The sequence below is a fragment of the Haemorhous mexicanus genome, chromosome 2 (assembly GCF_027477595.1).
Source record: "Haemorhous mexicanus isolate bHaeMex1 chromosome 2, bHaeMex1.pri, whole genome shotgun sequence".
NCBI lineage: Eukaryota > Metazoa > Chordata > Aves > Passeriformes > Fringillidae > Haemorhous > Haemorhous mexicanus.
This window is the reverse complement of record NC_082342.1, coordinates 65,285,973-65,310,888: the sequence shown is the minus strand read 5'-3', so window position 1 is coordinate 65,310,888 and position 24,916 is coordinate 65,285,973. Positions and strand designations below refer to the sequence as shown.

The 24,916-nt window shown below is 39.7% G+C and overlaps 1 protein-coding gene across 2 annotated transcripts in view; it reads right to left on the bottom strand.

Annotated features, from left to right (window-relative positions):
* Nucleotides 1-22,770, bottom strand: part of TDRD3 (tudor domain containing 3) — a 93,080-nt gene extending 70,310 nt beyond the window's left edge. For both annotated transcript variants that reach the window (XM_059839119.1, XM_059839118.1), the window contains exon 1: nt 22,576-22,770. In XM_059839119.1, the coding sequence (XP_059695102.1) occupies nt 22,576-22,616 (41 nt within the window). In that variant the 5' untranslated portion in view covers nt 22,617-22,770. The remainder of the gene's footprint in view (nt 1-22,575) is intronic.
* Between the last annotated feature and the right edge of the window lie 2,146 nt (nt 22,771-24,916).

Genomic DNA, 24,916 nt, shown 5'->3' with positions numbered 1-24,916 from the left:
AGCTCTTTCAGCCACTCTTCAGACTTTTACCCCAGATCCTTCACCAGACTTATTGCTTCTCTTTGGACACCTCCAGCATGTATACATAAATACATAAATATTAAAAAAAAATCTAGAGAAAAATAAAATGTACACAGTTAAAAACAGGAAAAAGCAATCTGCAACTAACCAGTGCCATCTGAACAGTTCTGATGAGGTTCAGTGACCCTCACTGCATAGGGTAGGCTGGATATTTGAATCGGAATGAGTCACTGCCCCATTTGCAATCACCACAGCAATTTATCTTTCTTATCTTGGACACCTAGCTTAGAAAGAGATGAATGGTTTTCTGGAGGCAATTATTTCTGTAAATTTAATGGAGATATAAGAGTAACCAGCTCAACACAGGCATCTAAATTTTAGGCAATTAAATTTGGACAGAGAATTAAACTTGTGTCTGCTGTTGGACCATAACTCCAAGACTACACATTCCTGACAACAGGCATCAAGAAAAGAGCACAAGCACTACATTTTGAAATGCACAGGCTAATATTTACCTACTGTTTGAATGCAACTGCAAGAGCAGCTTTCAGTATTGTCAGAAAATATAAAGCTTCTGCAAAATAGGCAGAATCATAACCTTAGGGAAAACAAAATTCTGTTCTTATAAACAGCAATTAAAAATACATATAGACACATTCATACTCTTCTGAGAATCCTAAGAAATCTCCTAGTTTCCTGACAGTCAAAAAAAAAAGTTCTTCTTAGGAGGAACTATACTTGTGCTTCCTCCTCTTTCCTCTAATAGGAAGACAGGAACAGCTACTACATTCAGCCTTGTAGAGGACTTGCCCAAGAAGTTAACTCATCATTATACCACCCTTTGATATTATGCCACCCTTAGAACTTTTTTTCTTTTGCCTTTTTTTTTTTTTGCTACTTTTTTTTGTAAGGGTATTGTGATCATAGGATCCAAGTGAACAATATGAAATAATTAAACATGCCATCAAGGGCTTCCATAAGGTGAGATGACATTACCTTTCACAAAATGGAATTAAGCACAGCTAGATTTTAGTTAAAAGTATCAGAAAGACTAGCTCTAACTTTGAATGCCCTTCTTGAAACACCAACAGGTTTTTTGGCCTGAGTAGTTGTCATTCTGATAAGAATTTAGAGATGTGCACTGAATGTGCAACCCACACTTCAGAAAATCCTGACTCCGGCCCTCTCCATTGCTCTGCTTTAATTCCCACCCAGTCAGAATTCCCACCCTTTCACTTCTTAACATTCCTTGTATGATAGAAAACAGTCTTTCCTCAGACACTGTCTGAAAATGAGGACAGCGTCAGTGAACTGTTACAGAGATACTCAGTAACACGTAAAGGGAGGCAGACAAACAGCACTCCACTCTGTGTGCTCAGGCAAAGTACCTTGGCATCTGGTTTACCATTCTTCTTTTCTGGCAACATCAAACTGGGCACTGCAGTCCACACACCTGAGGGACAGGATCCCATCCAGAGGGACAAACTCAAGAAAATAGCCCGTGGGAACCTCAGTGCATGGTCCTGTACCTGGGTTGGAGCAACCCCTGTATCAATATAGGCTGTGGGATGAAGGGATTGAGAGCAGCCCTGCTGAGAAAGACTTGGGGGTGCTGCTGGATGAAAAGCTGGACATGAGTTGGCAACATATGTTCAGAGCCCAGAAAGCCAATGGTATCCCAGGCTGCATCAAATGAAGCAGGTTGAAGGAGGGGATTGTGTCCCTCTGCTCTGCTGAGACCCCACCTGGAGTGCTGCATCCAGCTATGGGGTCCCAATCGCTAGAAGGACGTGGACCTGCTGGAGCAATTCCAGAGGAGGGACACAAAAATTAACAGAGGGATGGAACCTCACCTGATGAAAGGCTGAGAGGGCTGGGGTTGTTCAGAATGGAGAAGTGAAGGATAACCTTATTGCAGCCTTTCAATACGTGAAAGGGCTTATAAAAAGGATAGGGACATGCTCTTAAGCAGGTCCTATTGTGACAGGACAAGAGGTAATGGTTTTAAACTAAAAGAGGGTGGGATTACAACTGACAAGGAAGCAATTTTTTTACAATGAAGGTGAGGAAACACTAGAACAGGCTGCTCAGAGAAATTGGCAGATGCCCTATCCCTGAAACATTCAAGGTCATGAATGAGGCTCTAAGCAATCTGATCTAGTTGAAGATGCCCCTGCCCATGGCAGTGGGGCTGAACTAGATGTCCTTTAAACATCCATTCTGACCCACACTATTCAATTATTTTATTAATGGCATGAAGTCGGCTATGCATGCTACAAATTTTTTCATGACCTTAAAGCCTCAGAAATATTTGTCATACACCAAAGCTCTGTAATTCACACTGAACACAGGAAAACACTTTTCATATAATTCACAAAGAGATTCAACAGAAGGCACCCCATTCCCCCCTCTCTATATTCCACTGACAAACTGTGAATGCCTAACTAAACTCAGTAAGAGGTTCTGTCTTGCTGCTCAGCCTATGCTTACCCTTTATGGCCAACTATTTATTTTGTCTTTACTGATTTAAGGATCTAGACATTGTCTGCTCAAAAATAAAATTTTAAAAAATGCTTCTCATGAGACCATTTTCACATCCCTCTCCACAAACATCATTTGCTCCCTTTTCTTTGATATTACTCATAACTCTTTGAAAGCTCAAGTCACTGCCTACACTTTAGCAAGACTATTACTCTGCTTACTAGTGCAAAGTTAAGAGAAGTTAATAGTTTGACAACAAAAAATTTGGCTTTCATGCAGACTGGTCAAATAGCCATGAGTCACAGTGCTGATCTCAAAGTTGCTTTGCCCATACAAATTTGACCAGAGAACTCCCTCTTTACTCACAGACTTCTTCCTCAACCAGGCACCACCTGGTTGTTCACCAGTCTTTGCAAGACATTTTGCCTATCTGCACATACACCTGCATCTCCTCTGAAGTTTCGTTAATGGGTAGACATAATTCCTGATCTCTGTGCTAACAACTGCAATCACAAAATTTACTGTGAAGAGTCCCACCACACAAAACTGAACTATAGCACACATCAAAGTATTCTTGACATGAATTAAATTCATACATTCTGCTCCTAATTCTGAAAATTTTAATGAGTCTGAATTAACTCAACTCCAGCTCCATCTTCTATAGGCAAATGGCAATATATCATCAAAACTTACGTAACTAACTACAAGTGTATTCATAGCTCCACCTATTTTATCAGTGAGGTGAAATGGGGTAATTTGTAAGGAAGCCTTGGGATATAGAGTGGTGTTCTACAGGCACTAAGGCTTGAGATATTCACCTCCAGCCATGAGCAGCATTTACACACTCCAACTTTCTTTTGACCAAAAACATCTCTTTAAATTCCTCATACAACTGAAAACTGCAAACTTTGGTACACAGAAATGCAAAGGACACTGATAAAAAATAGTGACAGAGGAGAAATAAGGGTGAAGAACAAAGGTAGAAGAAAACAAAATAAGTAAACTTGTCTCTGCTCTTTTTTTTTTTTTAACATTACTTCAACTAAGACAATTCATTTTTCTGCACTCTGATGTCTTTTCAGCACAGTTCAGAAAAGATATGCAGAAGAAATGGAGCAACATGAGACGTGTTTGTCATGAACAGGTAACTAGTATGACAGCCATTTGGTCAGACAACTAGATGCTTTTTTAATATGCTTTTCCTTTTTCTCTTTTTGCCTTAGGGTTATTTGACTGGATCTAATATGTTAGCAAATGTGAAAGCATTTTTAAGAGGAGACTCATGCTCTTGTTATTTGTTCAGCATACTGCTGATGAACTGAAAGTTCTAATTACCGGCAGTTCTGCCATCTTTCATTAATACACACCCACCCCTGCTCAAGTACTTCAGGTTCTGTTTTCCTTACAAGTTTTACAGACATTTAAATTTCAGTTTACTTCCATCTGAAGTATTAAGAGCTAAAAACCTTAGTACACACCTGTTCTTGATCTCTGACAGCTGAGGCAGGTCTTAGAGGGCAAAAGTAATGCATCAGAATAAATAGAGAAGTTAAATTCATAACTGCTGCATTCTGATTTCCAGGGAGAATAGAACACAGCTGCTTGGACTTAGGACTAGTTATGATCCCTCATCATGAGAGTTAGGAAGAAGTAAAATTTTTAAGAATAATGCTCAGGACCATCATCTTCCTTATTCTGAATAAATCAAAATAAATTCAGCTGAATCTATGAAAACAGACCCCTTCAAAAATTAATCTCTCCTGTTCTGTAGGATAATTATCTGCCTATAACCATATATGTTCTATAAAATAAATCATAAGAGAACATCATCCCTCTCAGACATTTTCATTTTGGACAAATTCTGATAAAATATCTCCTGCACCTGCTGAAATTTTATCTACCTCAATATTTCAAGAAACGGTCACTTTCAACCTGTCTTGAATGAAGAGTTTAGCTTCTGAGAGCATGAAGGGATTAAAAAAACATTTTACCACAGCTGCACGTTGTCCTAGCAAAGAATAACTGCAGTGGATAATTCTAACACCAAATATCATTGTGCACAAAAATTAGAATTCATCTTAGAGCACTGCATAAACATAGCATCTCTCCACAATTTCAGGGCTAGGTATCTGACCCTTTTTCACTTCCTTCTGTTGAACTTGCTCTAAATGCTAAAATACACACAAAGGGGGGAAAAAAAAAACAACAACAATCAAACAAACCCACAGACTGACTCACTAAGCCTAAGGGGTAATTTGCCTGAGATCCTGAGGCAACTCTGAAGAAAGTTTGATTATATATAAATTGGGGAATGGCATCAAAGAGGAATGACTATTCACAACAGAGCGTATTACAGATTCACAAAGCACAGGAGACAAAATACATGTCTCAAATCCCCAAGGCCTAAGCTGGTATCCATTTTACCTAGACTGAAACACTCCAGCTGCTAAACTAACGAGCATAAGGCAGAGACAGACACTTTTGCCAAATTTCTCCCCCCTCCTTTTGTATTCAGTATTTGGAAGGAGCAAACACTTTGAAGATTAAATAGATAAACTGTTTCACATGAAGTCTAGTTTATTCATTTTTGTTTTAGTGACCAAATCCAAAAGTTTTTTAAATGCAGTTCAATTAGTCTTAGAAAAACAATGATTATATATTATGCAGTTAGTTCAGCAGCCATGTCACACAGATGAATTCTAATCACGCAAGCCAATTCTAGCCAAATTTCACAAAGAAACAGAGGTCTCAAAGACACCTAAGTTTCCCCTAAGTTTCCCAGAAATCAGCTGCCTGGTAGGAGCAAGACATACAAATTAGCAGTTGCATTGTGGAAAAAGGAAACAGAACTTGGCTGTCATCCATCTCCAGCAGGAGCAATCAACTGGTCAATTGAAGCACTCGCCTAGTTCCAAACCAGCCATAACACAGGCTGGTGCTTGCCAAATGCAGAGCAACGTGAGAGGAAGCCAAATGTGTTCTGGGGTAGGACAGGCCACATGAAGGAAATTAAGGCATGACCGTACACAGGTGCTGGGGAGTACCAAGGGCAGTGCAGCAGCCCCATCATGGAAGTCAAAGGGAAAAGTCTGCAATAATTAGTTTAGTACTAGGAGCTTGAAGACAGCCACACTTTCAGATTTCCACAATTCTGAAAAGCTTATTTTCAAATTGGTTTTCTCATCAATGGAGCCAAGTAATTGTATGACGCTATGACTCAAAATTGGACTATTTACTTAGTTTAATACAAGAGGGTCAAAGTTTATACTCTAATATTCTGATTAAGAAATAATGAAATCAAGTCTGTGGCACAGTATTTAGGAAGCAATATTAAGCTAAAAAGTACATAGTGAAATATACATCTTCATCCTGTAGAAAAAATGGGAGCAGGCAGGCAAACAAGAACCAGCAGAGATAAGATATCTCAAGCAATAGTCACCTCTCAGCTGAGAAGTAGGAACTGGTGACACCCTCTGTCAAACAGTGAAAGAGGTATATCATCTTCATAGAGAGGTGGCATGGTAATGCTAAACTTTTTCATTCTGCATAGGAACATACCCACATCCAGTCACCAATTCTCACAGAACTGTGCAAGCCAAGTCCTACCTCTTGTAACTGCAAATGACTGTTTGTCACTCTGACACCCAACTCTTTTACCCAAAATCACAAGTACATGATGGGCTAAAAGGCCCCATGCAAAGGCCACACACTTGCAATTTTGAAACTTTCATGTAATTTACCACGCACTATATTTAGCTTAATAAGCTGTCTTTGAGGGCTAGGAAGTTGACTAATACCGTAACTGCATCACATCACATTTTCTCAGTTATGTGGTAGTCTTTTCTATAATGACAGAAATGGAATATGTATCTCTCTTCATCTTTCTCCTTTTCCTCACCTGCTTTTCTTAAGCTCTCCCTCCTGTCTGCCCTTCTCTACTCGATAGTAACTAAGCAGATCAAAAATACAGAACACCTTTCTTTTGAAGACTAACTCAAAAGACCAGGTTTCTTCACTGTGAAAAAGACCAAAGACGGTATTTAACATATCCATACAGTTGAAAATGACATTAAGGAGATAAAAAGGGATTGGCTACTCACCATCCCTAAGTTAGCAGGTGGGAAATTGAGCAAACTTGGGAAAAGGGTGCTTCATATAGCATATGAAGGTGTTATTCACTATTCTGTGGCTGCTAAAATTTAACATGGGTTCAAGAAAGCACTGCACAGATCCATGCAAAAGAAGTTCATCAAAAGCTTACTGTAAAGAAAACACCTAGCTGAGGAAATCACTGAAAAAAACCCAGTAGTTAAAAGCTGGGGAAACATTCTGAAAAATCATCTATGCACATTTGTCACACTCTCAGGCTTCTCTACAAACATAAGTTATTGCACTTGATTAGAGACAGTTCTGGGACAGAAATTTTGATCAACACAGTAAGGACAGCTGAAGATCATGCCCCAAAGAGACTAAACAAGGAAAGATGAGCATGAACAGAATGCTACAGGTCCAAGAAGCTTAAATCAAAGTAAACTCAAAATACTACTTGCACTTTAAATGAAGAGCTCTTTTGTGCTGCTCTCCACACACTCCACTTCAGAAATTAGAGAAATCAGAAGTTTAGGTAGTCAGACCAAAAAAAGTCAGCCTAGTAATGGTTATTATAGAGTACTGACTTTCCACGTAATGCATGTTCTATAATGAAGAGGTACATTACATTTTTTTCCCCTACACATCAGCACAGCTTGTGCTGGCATAAGCATGTCAAAAATTAACAATATGACCACAATAAAGTTTAAAATAGATGCACAACTTTTCATTAAAAAAAAAGTAACAAATTTTTTTTGGGGTGGGGGGAGGGCGTAGAGGATGACATGCTAGTAAAAAATGAACAAGGCAAGATGTACCACCATAGCAATTTCTTGTCCAAAAGGAACATCACAGAGCTCAACAATAAGAGCCAAGCCATACTCCTCCTTCCAACCACTGAGACTAGGAAGTAGCTGAACAGAAAGCAGCTCTGTGGGTTCACGGTGTAGAACATTTTGAACACAAACCAGTGTTCCCATACAGCGGTAAAGCCTAAGGAGATGCTGGGTTGCAACAGCAAGACTCTAGTCAGCAAATCAAAACATGTCATTATTTCTCTCCCCATAGCACAAAGCCATGTCTAATGTATTGTGTTCAGTTTCACAGGTCCCCATTATGAGAGAACATCCCCAAACTGAAGACAGGCCACTGAGTTGTTTTGGAGGCTGCAGCCCATGTTCATAGGAAGAGACACTGAGAGCACCATTGTTCATCCCAAAGAAGAGCAGACCAAAGAAGGAAGTTGTTGCCCTGACCACCATCTAAACATGGCTTAAGGAGACAAAACCAATTCTGACTGCCAATGCTGAGTGAAGTGAAATTAGAAAGTGCAAGAAACACGGGCTGAAACCTGGGAAATCTCAAAGGGACATAGAGAGAAAAACTTTCCCAAAGAATGGCTAAGCACTAGAGCAGGCCACGTTGGAGCTATTCAAAACTCAACTAGACAAGACCTTGAGCAAGGTGACCTAGCTTAAGTTAGACCCGCTCTGAGCAAGGGCCGGGACTGGGATTGCCTCTTCAGAATCTGACCAAGTAAATATTTTTTTAAATTATATATATTGAACAAAAAAAGCAAAACCTGGCATCTTTATAATAATTAATTCCCAAAAATTCTTTCTCTGAGGAACGTTTTCTACATTTTTTCCCAGCAAGAATACTTAAAAGCTGGCTTATTGAGACTGGAATATGTAACATAATATTCTTACATATAAATAACAAAAGGCTCAATCTTTAGTAGACCAAGTATAAATTTGATCATTTTTAATCACCTTATTTAGCTTATCAACTGTACTCATGAAGGAGGCTATTAATATTTCTCAATTCAAGCTGTAAAATCTTACTTTATTACCACACAAAAGCAGCACTGAACCATAAAACTACAAAATGAAACTTGGAAACATTATTAATTGCTATTTTGTTATTAAAGCATGTCTTCCATACCAGTGTCAAAGACCTGGACTACTTCTGCTTCAAGACACTTCATATTAATTTCAGAAATAATAAAAGCTTAACATGCCCAGTGTTTGCTGACTCAAAAAGCAAGATGCTAAGAAAATACCTTCAGTTTTATTCGAAACATTTAAAACAGAATTTTATGACCAACAAAAATAGCTGCTATAGTGGGTACTGCTCTTAGAGAATCAATTCAAGTGCTCTAACTAAAAAAACCTTAGCTTTTCAAGACACCCAAGGCACATCCCTCCCTCCTACATATCAAAACTGGCACAAATAAAAAAGAAGCTACAATCTGCTTAGAAGAAAAGGATGAAAGATGAAGATCACTACTGAAACAATGAAGTACATTAAAAGAGAAATGCCAGGCAGAAAGTAATTTCTTTTACAGCTGCGGTCATCAATGCTTAAACCACACACACCCCTATTACTATTACTGCATAATTTTAACTCAGCACAGAAAATTCTGGATACAGAGCAGTATTTTCAACCCTGCAAAGGTGTTCTGTTTACTCTTATTCTGCTTTGTGTTAAAGTAACCATTTCTGCAGATCTTTAAAACTAGGTTTATAGCATATTTACAAAATATGACTCAAAATTAAGCAGCATAAAGGCATGCACTTTGCAATGTAAAAGAAGACACACAAACACTTGTTTACAATTAATCTAAAAAGCTCTAGAGCAAGAGAGATTAATGTATTCCTAAGAAAATGTATTCCTAAAAATTAATGTATTAATGACGTTAATGTATTCCTAAAAAAATACTACTGCACCTACATGGTATTCCAAATGTTCTATCCAAGTTGCAGTTAATCAGTGTTGTGTTTTAATCCAGCAGGTAGATAAACACCACACTCACCAAAAAACCAAACACTCGCTCCCTGCCCATGGCTGGGGTGAAATTGCAAAATTTAGAGGTGACCACTGTACCAGGCTGTACCATCCCACACACCCTACTACCACCCATAGCTACCCAAACCCAGGGGCAAGTGTCTGTGTCATATTCTTAAATAGTTGTTTCACCCTGAACGACCTGAAACACATTCAGGAGACACAGCAATAAGAACATGCTGGTTTGAACATGCGAGGATACTAAAAATTCCTCCAATTTTCCTGCAATTAGCCTGGAGGAGAGGGGGAAGATGGAGGAGTGTCTCCCGTGCAGCCAGAACTGCCTGAGGAGGAAAGGGGCACAGTGCAATTATTCCTGGTTCCCGTAGATGGCTCCCGAAGCTCGGAGATGGCGGCGGTGCGAGCATAAGCGCCACAGCTGTCTCACAAATACAATGTTACCGGGAGCCAGCGCTACAAAATTCAACACAAGGAAAACCTCAACCCAGCCCCCAGAGATGATCAACAGCACAGTATTGTTACTTATACAACTTATAGAAGCTTATACATATATACACTTGTCTATTTAAAGCAAGTACTGTCGATATTCAACACAGCTCTACACACAAAAATCAATACTGTAAACCAAGGGTAGGTGAAGATGAAATATTAGAAAGAATATTTTACTGTGATGAGGCACTGGAAGAGATTGCACAGAGAAGCTGTGGATGCTTCATCCTTGCAAGTGTTCAAGGCCAGGCTGGATGTGGTTTTGAGCGATACAATCTAGAGTCTAGTGGAACGTGTCCCTGCCTATGGTAAGGGGTTGGATGGAAGAAGGTAATCATTAAGGTCCCTTCCAACCCAAGCCATTCTATAACTCTACAATTACAACAGATTTGTTTCAACACGCTCCAGTCAGATCTTCCACTGTTTCAAACCCTTATGTCCCATACTGGACGCCAAAAAAGGACTGTTGTGATTTAACCAGCAAGTAGCTAAACACAACACAGCCACTCGCTCATTCCTTCATCCACAGTGGAATGGGGAAAAGAGCTGAGGAAAAATAAAAGTAAAATTTGTAGGTTGAAATAAAGATAGATTAATAGGACACAAAAGGAAGAAAAAGAATAAAAATTATATTCATAATTAATTAATATATACATAAGTGAAGCACAATGCAGTTTCTCACCACTTACAGGCTGAGACCCAACCAGTTCCCAAGCAGCAGACCCTGATCAGCTTTCCCCCTAGTACATACACTGACCATCATGCCATATGGTATGGAATATCCCTTGGGACAGCCAGGGTCAGCTGTCCTGGCTGTGTCCCATCCCAATTCCTTGTGACCACCAGCCTCCTTGTGGGTAGGGTAGAGTGAGAAGCTGAAAAGTTCCTGACAATATAAACACTGCTTGGCAACAACTAAAACATCAGCATGTCATTAACAGCATTCTCATCCTAAATCCAAGTACGGGTCTGAAAAAATTTGAAGGTGATCATCCAAACTACTGCAAAACCAAGTTAAGCATCCATAAGTGCAGTCTAGACATGCTATCAGGAGCATACTTTTCCTAACTGTATTATTTCATTAAAAATGAACTGTATTCTTTCATTACAATGTTTATAGTTATGCCCTGAGTTGTAACAGAGACAACATTTTTTCAAAGTTAGTAAAAATTTAAAGACCACTTTGCACAAGAGAATATATGCATTGCCCTTCACTACTACTTCTATAAATGAAGGCTAAAAAAATCTGCCACTGTAAGACACCAAATTATATTCCTTTTCATACTGTTTACCTAAATGTTCTTTGAAGTAACAGGTAAAAATCAGGTGCTGAAGTAGCTCACTATTAAGGTTTATTTTCATATTCTTTGGTTTATTAATACTTTCAATTTAGTATTTTGGCATTGCAAGCTCAAGAAGAGAAAGGATTTAAATGAAGGGCTCTAGCATTCAAGATTTATCTAACCTCCCAGCCAGATGATGCGTAACCAGAGAACAACATATTTTCTTTATTCTCCTGCTTTTTTTGAATGATCCTCTAATTCAAGCTCTCACTTCCTTTCCTTCCCAAGTCAATCATTGAAACACTTCATCTGACAGAAAATTACTTTCTGTTCTGTCAGTAAGTTTGGGGGCGAGGGGAGGGACAGACAGTTAATACAGTTATAAAAAGATAAAAATTATGTTATTATTATAAGAATCAAACAACATCAACACAGTAATTATTCTGAACAGAGTAAAAATACTGCAAGACACTTAAGAGTAGAATTATGCAGTTACAAAGCACTAAGTTTATGTCTAGTACAACATCATGAAGAAAATATGACCACAGCTAAAGCATAATAGCAATTACTCTTCTAGGCTAAATTAAGCTTTTTCCATTTCATCATGTTATGATCATATGGTGGCATGGTTTAGTTAGGAACTAAAACATAAATTAATAAAACACTTCAGAGAATTATGTAGTGCTCAGAAAGACATTCTCTCTCCTTCTCTTCCCCATTCCTAAACCCAGAGAAAATTACATGCTGGTAAACCATCAGCAGCATTCTCCAAGGAAATCTTTTCCATCTCAAAACCATGACTAGAGAATCTTTTTCCCTAAGTGTCCAAAATCATAAATGAGCATCAACTGCAAATTTCTGCAATAGTTATGTGATCAAGGCTAAAAACTTAGTGGATTTACAAAACTTAACCTCAAGCATAAAAACACCTTCAAGTTCTTGTTTCTTCATTTTCATTTCTTGTTTATTCTATAGCAATTCTCTCTATTTTAGACAATTCTTCAAAATTAAATTCTAAAATGTATGCCAGAAATTTTTCAGACCAAACTCAGAGTGAGAGATTTCTTTGGCCTTTAACAAAGAGATTACCACAAACTGTTAGCACTATTTAATGACACAAAAATTGATCGAAATAATTTTATGCTACATATTCAAGACTGATTTAACTATTAAACAAACCCAAACCTGTTTATGTTAAAATATTAAGTATAAGCAATGATGCATCCACTTCCTTCACTTACTCTGATTTTCACAGTTACAAACAAATCTGATGTTATTTCTTATCAAAAATTTTAACTAGTACTCAAGTGAAAAGTTGCAGAGGTATTTGGCAAGTATTTGCCAAAAGGCAGAATTCCAGGCTGTTTCTTAGGATAGCTGAACTACAATTCTCTAAGCTATCAAAACCTACCTGTGTATTACACACATGACTGTGTAGCATACTTTACATCTGAATTTAAAAACACAACTCTAAATAAGTTTTAAGACCAAGAATCATGACTGTGCTCATTATACAGTCTGTTTTCAATGAAAAGCTTGATGCATCATATTTTTACATAAGGATCCTCTCCTCATTCCTTAGCAGCTCATTACTTCAACACAAAGTGTGCCTCATTCAGAAATCACTACACTGCACAGTCAGAACCAGACCCTTGAAAATCACCCACCTTCTCTTCAGCTACTTCACTGATATTTTCCCCCCTCATGCTCTTTTCCAAATAACAGTTACAAGGGAAACTTCACACTCACTAGTACTTTCAGCTGTATAACAGAAAGTCTGCTGAGAAGAAGAATGTAATGTTCATTAGCATTACAATTCTAAAAAGTAGTTTAAAGTTCACCTTTGCTTTATATTTAAAACTGTCTTGGACACAGTATCACAGTTACAAAAGTAAAAAAAAAAAAAAGTACGTACATGGAAACTCTGAGTAAACTTAACTGCCCAGATGCCTTTTAAAGTCTCCCACACTCTCACCGTACAATGAACCTAATAGAAATTACAGCTACATCAACCAAAAGAAGTGCAAACGTGCTTCCATAATAAATGGTAATTTCCATTTCTATCGTTCTAACAAGTAATACCATGAAACAAGATGATCCACCTGTTGAAAGATGTATTTTACCTATTCAGTACACTGCCATCAATATCAGAGCTAAGTGATTTCATAACCTTATTTAAGGGAGAATAACATTATTAATGCCTTTCATAAGGGTACTGGATAATGCACACTTCTAGACTGTGATTTAATGCTGCATCCCAATTTACATCTGTAAGTATTTAAACACTAAGATCACACATTGTATCTTACAATAGTAGAAGAATATAACACAGTGAAACTTCAGCAGACTGAAAAAAAACAAGTGAACATGAGTCTCTAACAACTACTTAATAGAAGAGATTTAGTGATAACACAGGCATACTGTTATCTAACAGTAATAGCTGCGATGCAAAAATGTCAAACTTTTCCAGGTAACACACAGAGATATGCCCAAGATAACCTCACTAACTCCAAACTTTGATAAGATAAGCTTCCAGCAAGCAGCACTGCTGTAAAGAGCAAATGCTAGAAACAGCCCCTGCAGTCAGAAACTGCTGGACAAGAGCTCTTGCAAGCTTTCTGCTCCTTGAGAAGATTTGCTACTCCGTGATTCATAACAGGCCAACAGGCCACAGTAATTTGACACACAAAAGTCACAACACTGTGGAGGGTTTACTTTGCTCATGTAACAAAATTCTTAAAATTCTTTTTTTCTTTTCTTCTCAGATACAAGCTGTGAATGCTTTCTCACTCACATTTTCCCAAGAAAATGCTGGCAGCCACCCTAAAGCGCTAAGTTGAAACAAATATACTAAGGCTGGGGCCATGCCAAAGACACAGCTGCCACACCACAGAGAGTATCTTGAAGCTGTCTTAACACACATGGCTTTTCTCCTCTGGCTTCCTTCAACAGCTTTTTTTTGGATATGACACAGCACTAGAAGCTCGAGCTGCTCCTGAAGCACTATGAGACAAACAAGAAGAAAGAAGAAGCCAGTCTTGACCACTGCCCCCAGACAGCACTCCCTCACAAAGAAGAGACTTCAGCAGTCTGTTTCCCAGTAAGTCTTCACTTGCTGTCAGTTAATGCCATCACTCTCATTTCCAAAACCTAGGCTACATTTCCCAAAGTCAAGAGTTCAAAATGATGCTAATACAAGAACACCCATCATGCTTCAATTACTTACTAGTGGTACAAAGATTATTTAAACCACTTTCTTTTTCCTTAAATGTGCAAAGAAGCTCAAAGGTTGTACATCAGTCCTAGAGCTGTCCAGTCCTCCTAAAATCTGACACCTCATGACTATGCATTACATTAAGTACATAAAAAGTGATTAGAAACATGCATATACTATTCATCCCCTGGAGAGCCTTCCTGTCAGCTCTATCAGAATGACTCTTACTGGAATTAAATATGCTCCTTTTTGCTCCAAAGAAGTAGAAAATGTACTATCCCTGAAAGTACGAACAATATGCACAGCTTGGAGGATCAGTCTTAAATTTATTTTAATCCTATTGCTATGACAATCACAGAAAAAAATAACTGATGTATAGGATATTTAATATCCAATGTTTCAAAGTGTAATTCTCTCTAACTAAAACTTCAGGACAGCTTGTTACTTCTATGCACTCCTACACGTTTTATTTACATTAAAGCTGTATTTTAACCAGCAGTAACACACAAAATATACACATAGAAAATCCTAACGAATATTACTCTGTTATCAGTATGAACAGTAACAGTACCTTACTCCAAGATAACCAGCTACCCTCCCACCAGCTTGCTGCTCAAGTACTCATCGTCTGGGGAGTGCGAGCACACAGAAATGGAAGCAATAAAAAAAAAAAAAAAAATCTGTCTCAAGAGTCTTAGCACATGATTTCAGGACACAAAGACTTTGCAAAGGTCTTTCTCCTGAGACCCGGTTCATCTATACGCAACATCTACTCCAAATGCCTCAAATTTTCACATTCCAGATGACACTGGCTTTCTGACTAATAATTTAAATTATCATGAAATGTAAGTTTAAAAGAACCTACTTTTGCTCTAATGGTAAGATACTGACCTTCAGAAAAGTTTAGACTTCTTAAACACACTGCTGCTTTTATTAATTCTCCCTTCCATTGGGAAGTTCATTTGGGCTTTTTGGAAAAGGCAAACAATAATCAAGTATGCTGCTAATTCTACCCTTCCCTCAAATCCCTACCAAAATCCTATTAATGCTACACTGAGAAACCATTTCTCAGAGGGAAAAGGTAAATCAAGCCAGAACAATAAATCTCAATGGTGTAACAAGCTCCACCCCATCACACTGCTTGTGTGATGATATAAACTAGTTTACCAACAGAGAAAATTTATAGAAAGTCTTATGAAACTCAGTGGACAGGAGATAATGTGCAGTGTTTAATATGAGCTCTTCAAAGAGCACCAACACAAAAAGAGGTAGAAGGAAACTAGAATGTCACTGAGTCAAACCCATCAAGTAACACTTGCCCTAACAAAGTATTTGCATCCCATAAATAAGGATAAGCCTAAGAATTACAATGCTAAGTAAATAACTTCTGAACAAGACTCAATACATTCAAAATTCCAAGAACTCTGAAAAGGAGACTAGCTATGGGAAACCTACACATTTCCAGGGAAAGCATTGATTGGAAAGAATCAATCTGAGACACACTATACCAAGAAAAGTCAGGACACTGAAAAGGCAGGCGTTAAAAAGAGAACTGCAGCAATTTAAAGGTCTTTAACTTTAGATCTGTTGCAAGTAGAGTAAGCTTTTTTTCTTTCCTCCTTTTTTTTTTTTTCCACAGTAGCAACAACTTCATTCTAAGTTGCAACAATTCTATAAATCAAGGACACCTTATATTAGTGCTTTTGCTTCCAAGCAGAGAAACCAGCAGGTGAAGTCTGTGTTCCCCAAGACAGTGCATAAATCGATTCTAGATCTCACATAAAAAGATGCAGGGAGAGTCTCTCCCAGCACCTGATGAAAACCAGAAGGGTGAGCTGCAGCAAGGCAGTGGAAATCACAGCTGAGATGGAGTACATAGGGGACTGTCACACTTGCTTTGCCATTTCACTCTGTTTCCAACCGTTCAGTTCATTTCTCTCCAAATCCTCACTCCCTCTTCCCTCATCTCCAATCAAGAGGAGAAAATCCTTTTCTTCAGAACTATGGCATGAGGACACTTACCCAACAATATAAAAATAAGAACACAAATGGTGTTTTAACTTATGCAGTCTAGGGCTGTCTAACACGGTTCCATTTTTGTCAAGGGTGGCCAGAGACAGATGATCCAGGTCAAGAATGCAAAACACAGCAAATATCTAGATGTTAAGTGTCCACAGTAATTCCTGGCTATCAGCCATTTTAGAGCTGGTAGTCCAACTTCACTGTAGAGTTCAGTATGCAGTGCAACTATCCCTACCTGGCTTCACATAATTACAATTTTAACTCACTCACACTTTTTCTGCTCCACAATATCATGTGGCAAATAAGTTCCACAATTTATTACACATTGCTTGACAAGTTACTCTAATTTTCATCAGGTACCAAGTTTAATTCACCACATGGCCTAATTCTCATCCTAAGAAAAGCAGCTACTCTTGCTTTCCACTCATTTCTTTATGATCTATGGATTTTATAGATTATTACCATCTCTCCCTGTATTGTTCTGTTTCTCAGCACAGAGTATCTTCCACACCTCTTATCCACTTCTTCAGTATCTATTAAACCCTTGCTGTGCTGGGATGATTACATTAATGCACACTGTTAATGATTTTGACACACCACTGATGAACATAATGACCTAACAATGATTTAATCCTTTGTGAACAAATCCCAACAGCTGTCTGACCCTTCTCATGCATGTACATATGTAACAGGAGCAAATTTAGAGCTTATCACTGTGTAGACAGGTTTGCATTATACTCCCTTGTATGAGCATCATCTGGCATTCACCAGAACTGAACTACACTTACATGTGAAAGAACTGGGCAATGGCTTTGGAAGAGTTTGCTGCAAGTACCCAATAAATTCAGATTTTACCAATCCCCAAAGATCAACAAACTGCTACAGTGCCATAGTACTGTCACTCCTTAAGAATATTTTTTAATATAATGAACCCCTTAATCCTAAGAGAAGTCTACTGCTAACATTGTTCCAACATGAAGCAATCATTTATCTACCTCATTTTTCATCTTTTAACCAACCATACCAACCCACAGGATAACCATTTGTCTTCAGCACATAAGCTTTGGTTGAGGTCCTTAGTCAAAAATTTCACCCACTTTTAAACCAATCTGCTACTGACTTCAGTAATGCTTTCCAATTCTAGCATTGCAGCATTCAGTGAGCAATAACTGTGTAGGATTTGGTGAGTAAGAGATCTACTTTAATTTTATTTCTGCCTGCAGATTATATAAACCTCACCAAGTTCAGCCCCTTCAGTTTTCTCTTCTGCAAACTATGGTGTTCCAAACGTTAGTCCCCTACCCCCTTCCATCTCCTTATTTTAACCATCCTTTTTTTCAACTTTTAATTATAGCCCTAGATTTGTTTATTGTAGTTGTAACAATTCCTGCTAGTAACAGTTATTTTTCAAACACCTGGCATTTTCTTTAAAAAGAAGGAAAAAAATAGCATCTGAATTAGTTTCTAGGGGTTGCTTCCCACAACAGAATGCAAAATGCTGGACTTTTTGCACTCCTCCAGAGTGAAAATGACATGAAGAATCCAGGTTCTAACTATCCATTGCTGGAGACCCAGCAGGAATGCAAACTGATCAGATCAGCCCATAAGGGATACACCTGAACAAATAAAAAAAATGCAATGATGTGGCATTTTGTTTTGTACTGACATTTTGAGATTTTGTAGTACAACCAAACTTCACAAGATCTTGCACATCACAAAAGAAGTCTCAAGAATCTCAAAACAGATGCATCTCTCCTGTGAAACACACGATGTGTGTTATGCTTGTGTCAAAGGAAAATCTTGTCTCCTGCCTGAGCTTGCTCAATATGCAGGAACCAATTTCAGCTGTGATTTCCAAAACCGTTTTATCAGAATAGCAAAAAACCATGAGGGAAAAGCAGATCATCTTGCAGAATTCTGGAACTGAGTACTTTGCCAAATGCCTGCTGTGCTCTAAGAAAGTGGTGTTAGATTCATCCCTTTGAGAACTTCCTTATGTTTCCAAGCATACACCTACTTTTGCTTTAGAGCTTGGATCATATCAGATGATTAGTCCTACAAGAGGACACATGTGAACAAACCAATCTTAAACCCAGAGTTAGCCAGTATGCAGCACATCACTAACATGCTAAAATATCAAAATCTCAATTTAAAAGTCTGTTGTACATCAACTTGATATTTTTCACTTACAAAGAATATACAACCACAATAACATTAAATAACATTAATATAAAGGTTTTCTCAGGGACTGTTAAGCACCATTCTTTTGTTTCCAAACATCCAGTACAATTCTATTCTCCTTCATCTCTGGGAGAAACTTTTCATAGTCACAGCTTTGTTTACATAATCTTCAAAATACATTATGCTTTACAAGACAGTATTTTTTGCCATAGAGTCACTAATTTCTACAGCTTCATACAGTGCAATAAAAAAAATCTCCACTAGTTGACAAAGAACTCGCAAGTACATTTAGCTGCATTAAAAAAATCTTTACTTATCCAGTTTGCACCTCTTGCTTTCCTACAGAGATCAATCACCAGACCCAAGATCTGTGAACCACAGGCTAAATCTGCTGTAGGCCATGGCATATTTTTTCATTTTTGACAATATGTTGGCATTTCTATGTAATAAATTCCAAAGTTCTGCAACGATCTAGGAACACTGTAGAGGTCTTGGCTTTTCATTCTCTCTTGTGAAATGCCACCCAGGAAATTAAAAAAACAAACAAACAAACCAAAAAATACACCACAAAAAATTCTGTTGCAAGCCAGTAAGAAGTACTTTACAACTCATTGTTTATATAAGGGGATGTATTTAGCAGTTCTTCTGTACTTCACTTCTAGTAATAAAACTGGATTCACTAATTTATGCTCCATTAAGGCCCATATTCTAATAAGAACACTGGAAAACTGGTTCTGAAATTAATTAATGTAATTATAACAACACAAAAGGGTAATTCTGCCACTTGACCTTCCTCATGTTTGATAATTAAATAAAAAGTTAAGACAGAACTTCTGTTGCAAGACAGAATATCTTTTTCACTGACACGTAATACAAATACCTTATCACTCTCCTAGCTGGAGCCAATATCTCATTCCAAGGAACAGTTCAGTGCATAACAAAAAGAACTAGCACCAAAAAATTGAGACTTCCAATGAGAGCTGCAGGGATCTGTCTTCAGAAAAACTACAATTCTGCACACAAACTACAGGAGCTTTTTACCCATTTTCATAAAACACCACCATCACCAAAAAAGAAAAAAAAAGTCTCCCAGCTTTACCTACCACTTTATGTTTACTAGGTAGGACTACTTTACCATTCAGAAGCTGACAAAAATGTAATTGATAGACTGAAGAAAAACATTACAAATTCAAAGAAAATTTTGTAACAGATTACTCTGGCAATACCTGGTTGGGGGAGGGGAATAGATATATAATTACTGTTCTGTATTAACTACACTTTATTACTGTTCTAGCTGAAAAATAACTTTATTTTTAATTCAAATCATAAAAGGTAAAACACTAGCTGCAGAAGCTGACATAAACAAGTGTCTACCTTAACTTTAACCTTACCTTAGAGACTTGTACCAAGTCTCTAACACTGTAAGGTTTAAGAAACTTACTGTAAAATCCAATCATACAGGCAGTATTTTACAAACTAGTAGATTTTAAGCTAAGCAAGGACAACCTTTTCTTTTTCACTTGACGTGCCATGCAATTCTTCTGCAGTTTAAGTGGGGACAGATTTTAACACATAAACTCAGTTTTGCTTTTGTACTAGAAAACATATCATTCTGACATCAGGTGACAGCAACAGTAACCACCAATTTGGTACAAAATATTATTTAATCACCAGTGTAGTCCGACACATAATACTACATTAAACACCACTGAAGGCTCACTCACAGATATGTTATATAACTCTAAAAACTAATAATATGAGAAAAATCAAAAGTAAGAGGAACAGCAAAGCAGTTAAAAGCATGGATGTTCAGGTTACTACTCTTTTTTAAAGTGCATGAACACAGCTAAGCAAGATTTCCAAATCATTCTTTCTTTTTCCACTCCACCTCACATTCCTCAAAAGTTTATGTATTAATTCCTCTCTCCTTTATGCTACTCTTCCCAATGCAACGAGGTCAAGGCATAATTCCAGTGGACCTGATAATGAGCCCATTACTTGCCCCTTCAACTTTCAGCCTCTGCCTCCCACCCTACAGAACTGCAAGAATAACAACTCTTGACAGCCATTCAAGAGTCTACATCGCCAAGGAGGGCAGCAAACACTGCAGGGGGACAGATTGTTTCAGAGGCACCTCATATTTGTACTGCCAAAAACTTGAAAGCCATTTACCAATGGCATTCGTTCAGCTGAAAAGGCAGTAAAACAACTCGAGAGCCGAAAACTGTGAAAAAATTTTGAATAGGCAATAGAAAGCAAGAAAAGCAAACTAAGAAAATAAAACTACTTTTATGGAGAACTTGCATTTTTGGAGAAGTCTAAGTACAGATGAGGATAGGGGCAAGTTTCAAGGCAGAGTCCAAAATTCCCATTAAATAAGCTAATGTTATAAAAAGTAGCAGAAATAGTTATGATTATTTCAATTCAGCAATAGCCAGGAGCCACAGCATTGTGCACCCCAGAACCACTTTGAACAATATTTCTGCATCTTGATACACTTATCCAAGAAGCATACCAAGGGACACCTACTTACTGTGTTTGGTTACTATTACCACAAAGTAGCAAAGGCTGGCCCAACAAACACAGCATGACCGGGGGTTAAAGGAGGTGATTATCCCATTGTGCTCAGCACTGGCGAGGCCTTACCTGGACTACTGTGCACAAAATTAGAAAACTATGTGAAGGTCCTTAAATATGGAAAAGGGCAACAAAGCTGATGGCATGTCCTGGGAGGAGCAGCTGAAGACCTTGGCTTGTCTCCACTAGATAACAGGAGGCTGAGGGGCAAACCTCACTGCTCCCTTTCTACTGAGTGTGGGAAGTGGAGAGGGAGGTGCTGATCTTTTGTGCCTGGATCCAGTGATAGCATGAACAGGGATGGTTCAAAGCTGTGTCAGGGAGGGCTCAAACAGGACATAAGGAAGCATTTATTTACTGAGGGCATGGTCAAACTCTGGAAGAGGTTTCCTATGACGGCAGTCAATGTCCCAAGCCAGTCAAATGTTTAAGAGGCATTTGGCCAGTGCCCTTAATAACATACCAAGATTTGGTAAGCCCTGAAATCATCAGCAACTTGACTAAATGATTGTCATAGGTCCCTTCAAATCACAGGATACCCACTTTAACCTTTTCCATCTTAGACATAAGATGGAAAACCACAATCCAGGACAACCACTAATGTAAACAGTAAAACAGAAATATCCCCAACAGGCCATTGGAAATAACTTTGCGTATGTTGCTTTGTGCTTTAGCAGGTAGCACTAAACTTTAGGCTTGATGAAAGACTTTCCCAGTAGTTATGGAGAAAAGTCAGCATTGACTAATAAGTGAATCACTTCAACAAAAGAATCAAACAAACAAACGAAAAAGCCCCAAACCAAAACAAAAACTTCCTACAATGCAACCTCACCTCTAGGCTAGCAAATAAGCATTTGCAGCAGGTATTTGAAAAGCACAACTCGTTGAAACACGTTGTTCCAGAATGGATATTGCGTGCCCAACGACTGGGACTCCGTAGAAAACACACGTACCCGAGTTCAAGCCTCATGTGTGGTTCATTTTCCCTACCTTAACTCCACTTTTTCATCTTGCCTCCCTTACTGAAGGGGCGCACCGTGCAATTACCAGCCCCAGCACTACGGGCAGCCGCCAGGCCTCGGGGGAAGGCCGGTCCCGGGGCAGGCGAAGAGGCCGCCGCCGATGCCCAGGGACCTCGGGGGTGGCCCCGGGATAGGGGCGCCGGGCCTCCAGCAGGGCCGGCGGGACGGGCCGGGAGCTCCTCTGCAAGGCGAGCCAGCGCCAGGCCCCGAGCGCACCGGGGGCGGCACAGCCCCCTGCCCGCCACCGACGGGCTCCGAGCGGAGCTGGGGAGGGGACGCCCCCCCGCACCGCACGCCTCAAACGCGGGGCACTGCCCACCCCGCCCCGGCGCTCGGAGTCACCCCCGGAGGTGGAGGCGGCGGTGCGGCCGAGCTCGGCCCCACTTACCAGCCCGACTCGGAGAGGGCCGCCCGTGCCCGGTCGGCCATGGCGCCTCCCCCGCCGCTCGCCCGCAGCACTCGGGGCCGGCGGGCGCTGCGGAGACCCCCGGCACTCGCTCGGAGGGGTGGGAGGGACGCGGGGCCCGCTCGTTCCCCCGCCCCGCGGGCCTCTCCGGGCGCTCGGGCCGGCCAGGGGGAGGGAGGGAAGGGGGGAGGGAGGGAGCGGAGGGAAGGAAGGGGCGGAGGCGGCGCAGGCAGAGACGAACAAAGCCCGCGACCGGCGGCCGCCTGGAAGCGACTGCCGCCATGGCGGGCAAGGGAAGGAGTGAGGGCAGCGCAGCGGAGGAGCGCCGGCCCCGCTCCTGCGGCTCGGGCCTGCCGTCCTGTAGTGTTGGGGAAGGGTTTGTTTAAACGCATTTCGCCTATGAATAGTATTATTGACAGCAGCGTTGTTCTGGAAAAGGCTCTCCTTCGTGCCCTCAAAACGCGTGTTGCGGGTGAGGAGGGATTTTTAGAAGGGTCTGGAGCGCACGTCACATGAGGAGCAGCTGTGGGAGCTGGGGATGTTTAGCCTGGAGAAGAGAAGGCTCAGGGGGGACATTCCAGCTCTTGACACCTTCCTGAAAGGAGCTCGTAGCCAGGTGGGGGTCGGCCTCTTCTACCAAGTAACAAATGGTAGGACGAACGCAAATGGCCGGGAAACGACGGCCTCAAGTTTGTGCCACAGGAGGTTTAGATGGTATTTTAGGATATCCTCTTCACAGAAAGAGTGAAGCATTGGAACAGGCTGCCCAGGGAAGTGGTGGAATCACCGTCCCTGCAAGCGTTCAGAAAAGCTGAAATGTGGTCCTTCGGGCAGGGTTTAGTGGTAGACTTGGCAGTGCTCATTAATGAATGGTTGGGCTCATTGTTAATTGTCTTTCCCAACATTAATGATTCTTTGTGAAAGGCCGTTCCTGTGTTTCTTTTATATTTGGCGGTTTGTTGTTTGGGGTTTTTTTCTTTAATGATTTGCCCTAAAATGCTGGGCACCGATATGAACGTTTTGGGGTTTTTTAATATGCCTTTTTAAAGGGAATTATACTTTACCAGAATAGCACTATTTCATTATTGCTGTTACAAGTGCCCAGTGCCCTCGGGTGCCAGTGATGGACGAGGTGGGAGCACTATCCCCCTGCTTACTCTGTGTTCCCAACATCCAGAGAAACGGCCAGAAGATGAACATGAGCAGATCAGGAGTTAAGAAAATGCTTATCAAGGCCTTGGTGCTCAGGGTTTCTACCTGCAGGCGAGGTCAGCTGCTCTGCAGAAAACGCTGACCATTTGCATTAGTGCATCACGTCCAGCTACTTCTGTAACACGTCAATGCTAAATGGTTTTTTTTAGCACTGAGGTTTTAAAACTTTTCTGCTTGCTGTGTTTGTCTATTAAAGGTAGACTTTTCTTCATGGGTTATTTTCATCCTTAAGATGTTTCAGTTTTTATGCAGCATCTTCAAGTCAACGCTTACAATTTCAATTTGCTTTTGTTGAAGGGGGTTTTTTTGTTTTTTTTTTTTTTTTTGTTTGTTTGTTTGTTTCATTATTTGATCCACCTGAAAACCTCTCTTTGCTATACTGAGCACAAATCACTCAGGATTTTTGTACCCAATGCTCTGTGCTGCTAATTAATGATATTTTCTTTTGTGTCTGTAGGTTATATACTCTAGGACAAAGATTTTGTCATAAGTAGGTATGGTGTCCTGTGTGGCTGCAGATTTTAAGAAGGCAAATATATCTTTAAGCTGATAATTATTAAAAGCTTGACACAGATGAAGGAAACAAAACCTATATTATTCAAGTTCAACTGAACAATTCATAATGCTACACATATCATTGAAGCTTTCCTGCTTATGAGCCTTAACCTAAAATAAAATCTTAAAAAAAAAAAAGGGCAGCTTAAAAATGGAAGACTAACATGTGATTTCTGCCAGAAAAATCTCAAAATAATGAATATAGCCATAAGAAGCTGTTAATCCTTCTGGTGGTCATTAAATAGCAACAAAAAATTAGCAGAGGGAGCATTATGAATTGGGAAAGTGGATTATCAGAGGTTGTGCAGTCCTCTGGCATGTCGAGGCTCCAGGTGAACATGAGCTGCAAGAAGAATAATGTCAAAGAACTAACTAGCCCAGGAGCCTTGAATCAGACCTACTGTACCAAAGAAACTCTTGAATTAGTGACGAGGAATACCATAAAGCAGGAGAGTCACCCTGAAATGTCAGTGGCCAAGTCACACCTGTGTTGCAGCAGTAGCAGCCACTGACATGGAAAAGCACTAGCAGATAAGTGTGTTTTCAGTTCAGAATT